Source organism: Cebus imitator, unplaced genomic scaffold, assembly GCF_001604975.1.
Source record: "Cebus imitator isolate Cc_AM_T3 unplaced genomic scaffold, Cebus_imitator-1.0 Scaffold316, whole genome shotgun sequence".
Lineage (NCBI taxonomy): Eukaryota > Metazoa > Chordata > Mammalia > Primates > Cebidae > Cebus > Cebus imitator.
In genome coordinates, this window is record NW_016107631.1 from 2,576,050 (window position 1) to 2,578,058 (window position 2,009).

The 2,009-nt window shown below is 38.8% G+C and overlaps 2 protein-coding genes across 2 annotated transcripts in view; both read left to right on the forward strand.

Moving 5' to 3' along the window:
* The window catches only part of LOC119466687 (zinc finger protein 610), a 9,996-nt gene extending 7,993 nt beyond the window's left edge, over positions 1 to 2,003 (forward strand). The window contains exon 3 of the mRNA XM_037729736.1: positions 922 to 2,003. Coding sequence (XP_037585664.1) covers positions 922 to 1,988 — 1,067 coding nt within the window. The 3' untranslated portion in view covers positions 1,989 to 2,003. The remainder of the gene's footprint in view (positions 1 to 921) is intronic.
* LOC119467663 (zinc finger protein 880-like) overlaps positions 1 to 2,009 on the forward strand; it is a 116,330-nt gene that overhangs the window by 72,988 nt on the left and 41,333 nt on the right. The gene's annotated exons all lie outside the window — the stretch shown is intronic.

Genomic DNA, 2,009 nt, shown 5'->3' on the forward strand with positions numbered 1-2,009 from the left:
AAAAAAAAAAAAAGAAGAAAAAGAAAATATAGTTTTTCTTTTGCTTGCTATTCTCCATATTATTATGTGTTGTTTTCCTGAATTCACTTACTTGTCTGTTCCTTAGCAACTGGGATTACAGGCACATGCCCAAATGCCCAGCTGGATTTTTTGACTTTTAGTAGAGATGAGGTCTTGCTGTGTTACCCAGGCTGCTCCTGAACTGCACTCACACAGTCCTCCTGCCTCGGTCTCCCAAAATACTGAGATACAGACATGAGCCACCACACCCAGCCTCATTAAACATTTTAAAGCATTTGCTTTAAGTATCCTTCAAGTAATTCACAAGATTACATGTTTTTAGGTTTGGTTTCTGAAGATGTATACATTTATTTATTACTATTTTGCCCTTTTAGCCATATTTCCCCATCTTTTTATAGGCCTTGTACCTCTTTTTTTAGGTTTGGTAAAACTAAACTACTTCTTTCAGTTCTTTTATATAAGAATTGTGCACAGGGAAACCTTTCCCAAGTAGCCTGTTGTAGAGAGTGTGGGGACACCTCAGTCCTTTTCTGGGGATGTGTCTTTCCTAGCTTTATGCATATATTATGCTACTACTAATGTCCATACAACTGCTCTTAAATGTCTTATTTTCTCTAAGGGGCTCATCCCTGCCTTTTCTGAGAAGCTTTGAGTTTCTGTTCTATGTCTCTGCCCTTTATCTTTCTCAAAGTCACCCGTAATCCTTCCGAGTCCCACAGATTCCCCACTTCTCCAGTGCATCACGTCACCCCCTTGTGTTTTCAGCTCTCACAATGTGACACACAACGTATACCGATACTTCTAGTGTCTCAGTTGGGTGAGACAGATTCTAGTCCCTCTACCAGACTGTAAACATGCCAGAATCATGGGTTCATGTTTTACTCTTCCTTGCTTTTCTAGGGAGGAGCTGTATATTAAGAAGCAATGCAGGAAACAAGCGTATTAAAAATCAACTTGGATTAACCCTTGAGTCCCATCTGTCTGAATTGCAGCTGTTTCAAGCTGCAAGGAAAATCTATGGAAGTAATCAAGGTGAAAAGTTTACAAACCATAGTTCCTCAGTTTCACCACTTCAAAAAATTTCTTCTAGTTTCACAACACACATTTTTAATAAATACAGAAACGATTTTATTGATTTACCATTACTCCCACAAGAAGACAAAGTATACATTAGAGGAAAATCTTATGAATGTGAAGATGGCAAAGTTTTTAGAGTGTCTGCAAGCCTTACTAACCATCAAGTAATCCATACTGCAGATAAACCTTACAAATGTACTCAATGTGGCAAGGTCTTTAGTCGCAATTCACACCTTGTAGAACATTGGAGAATTCATACTGGACAGAAGCCTTACAAATGTAGTGAATGTGACAAAGTGTTTAATCGCAATTCAAATCTTGCTCGACATCAAAGAATTCATACTGGAGAGAAGCCTCACAAATGTAACGAATGTGGCAAAGCATTTAGAGAGTGTTCAGGACTTACTACCCATCTTGTAATCCATACTGGAGAGAAACCTTATAAGTGTAATGAGTGTGGCAAGAACTTTAGGCACAAATTTTCTCTCACCAACCATCAGAGAAGTCACACTGCAGAAAAACCTTATAAATGTAACGAATGCGGCAAGGTCTTTAGTCTGCTTTCATACCTTGCACGGCATCAAATAATTCATAGTACAGAGAAGCCCTATAAGTGTAATGAATGTGGAAGAGCATTTCGCAAGCGTTCAGGCCTTATGGCCCATCTTCTCATCCATACTGGAGAGAAACCTTACAAATGTAATGAATGCAACAAGGTCTTTGGGCGCAAATTATACCTAACCAACCATCAGAGAATTCATACTGGAGAGAGACCTTACAAATGTAATACATGTGGCAAGGTGTTCAATCAAAATCCACACCTTGCACGACATCGGAAAATTCACGCTGGAGAGAATTCGCTGCGCACCTTTCAGATGCAATCAATGTGACAGTCTTTTTTTTTTTTTTTT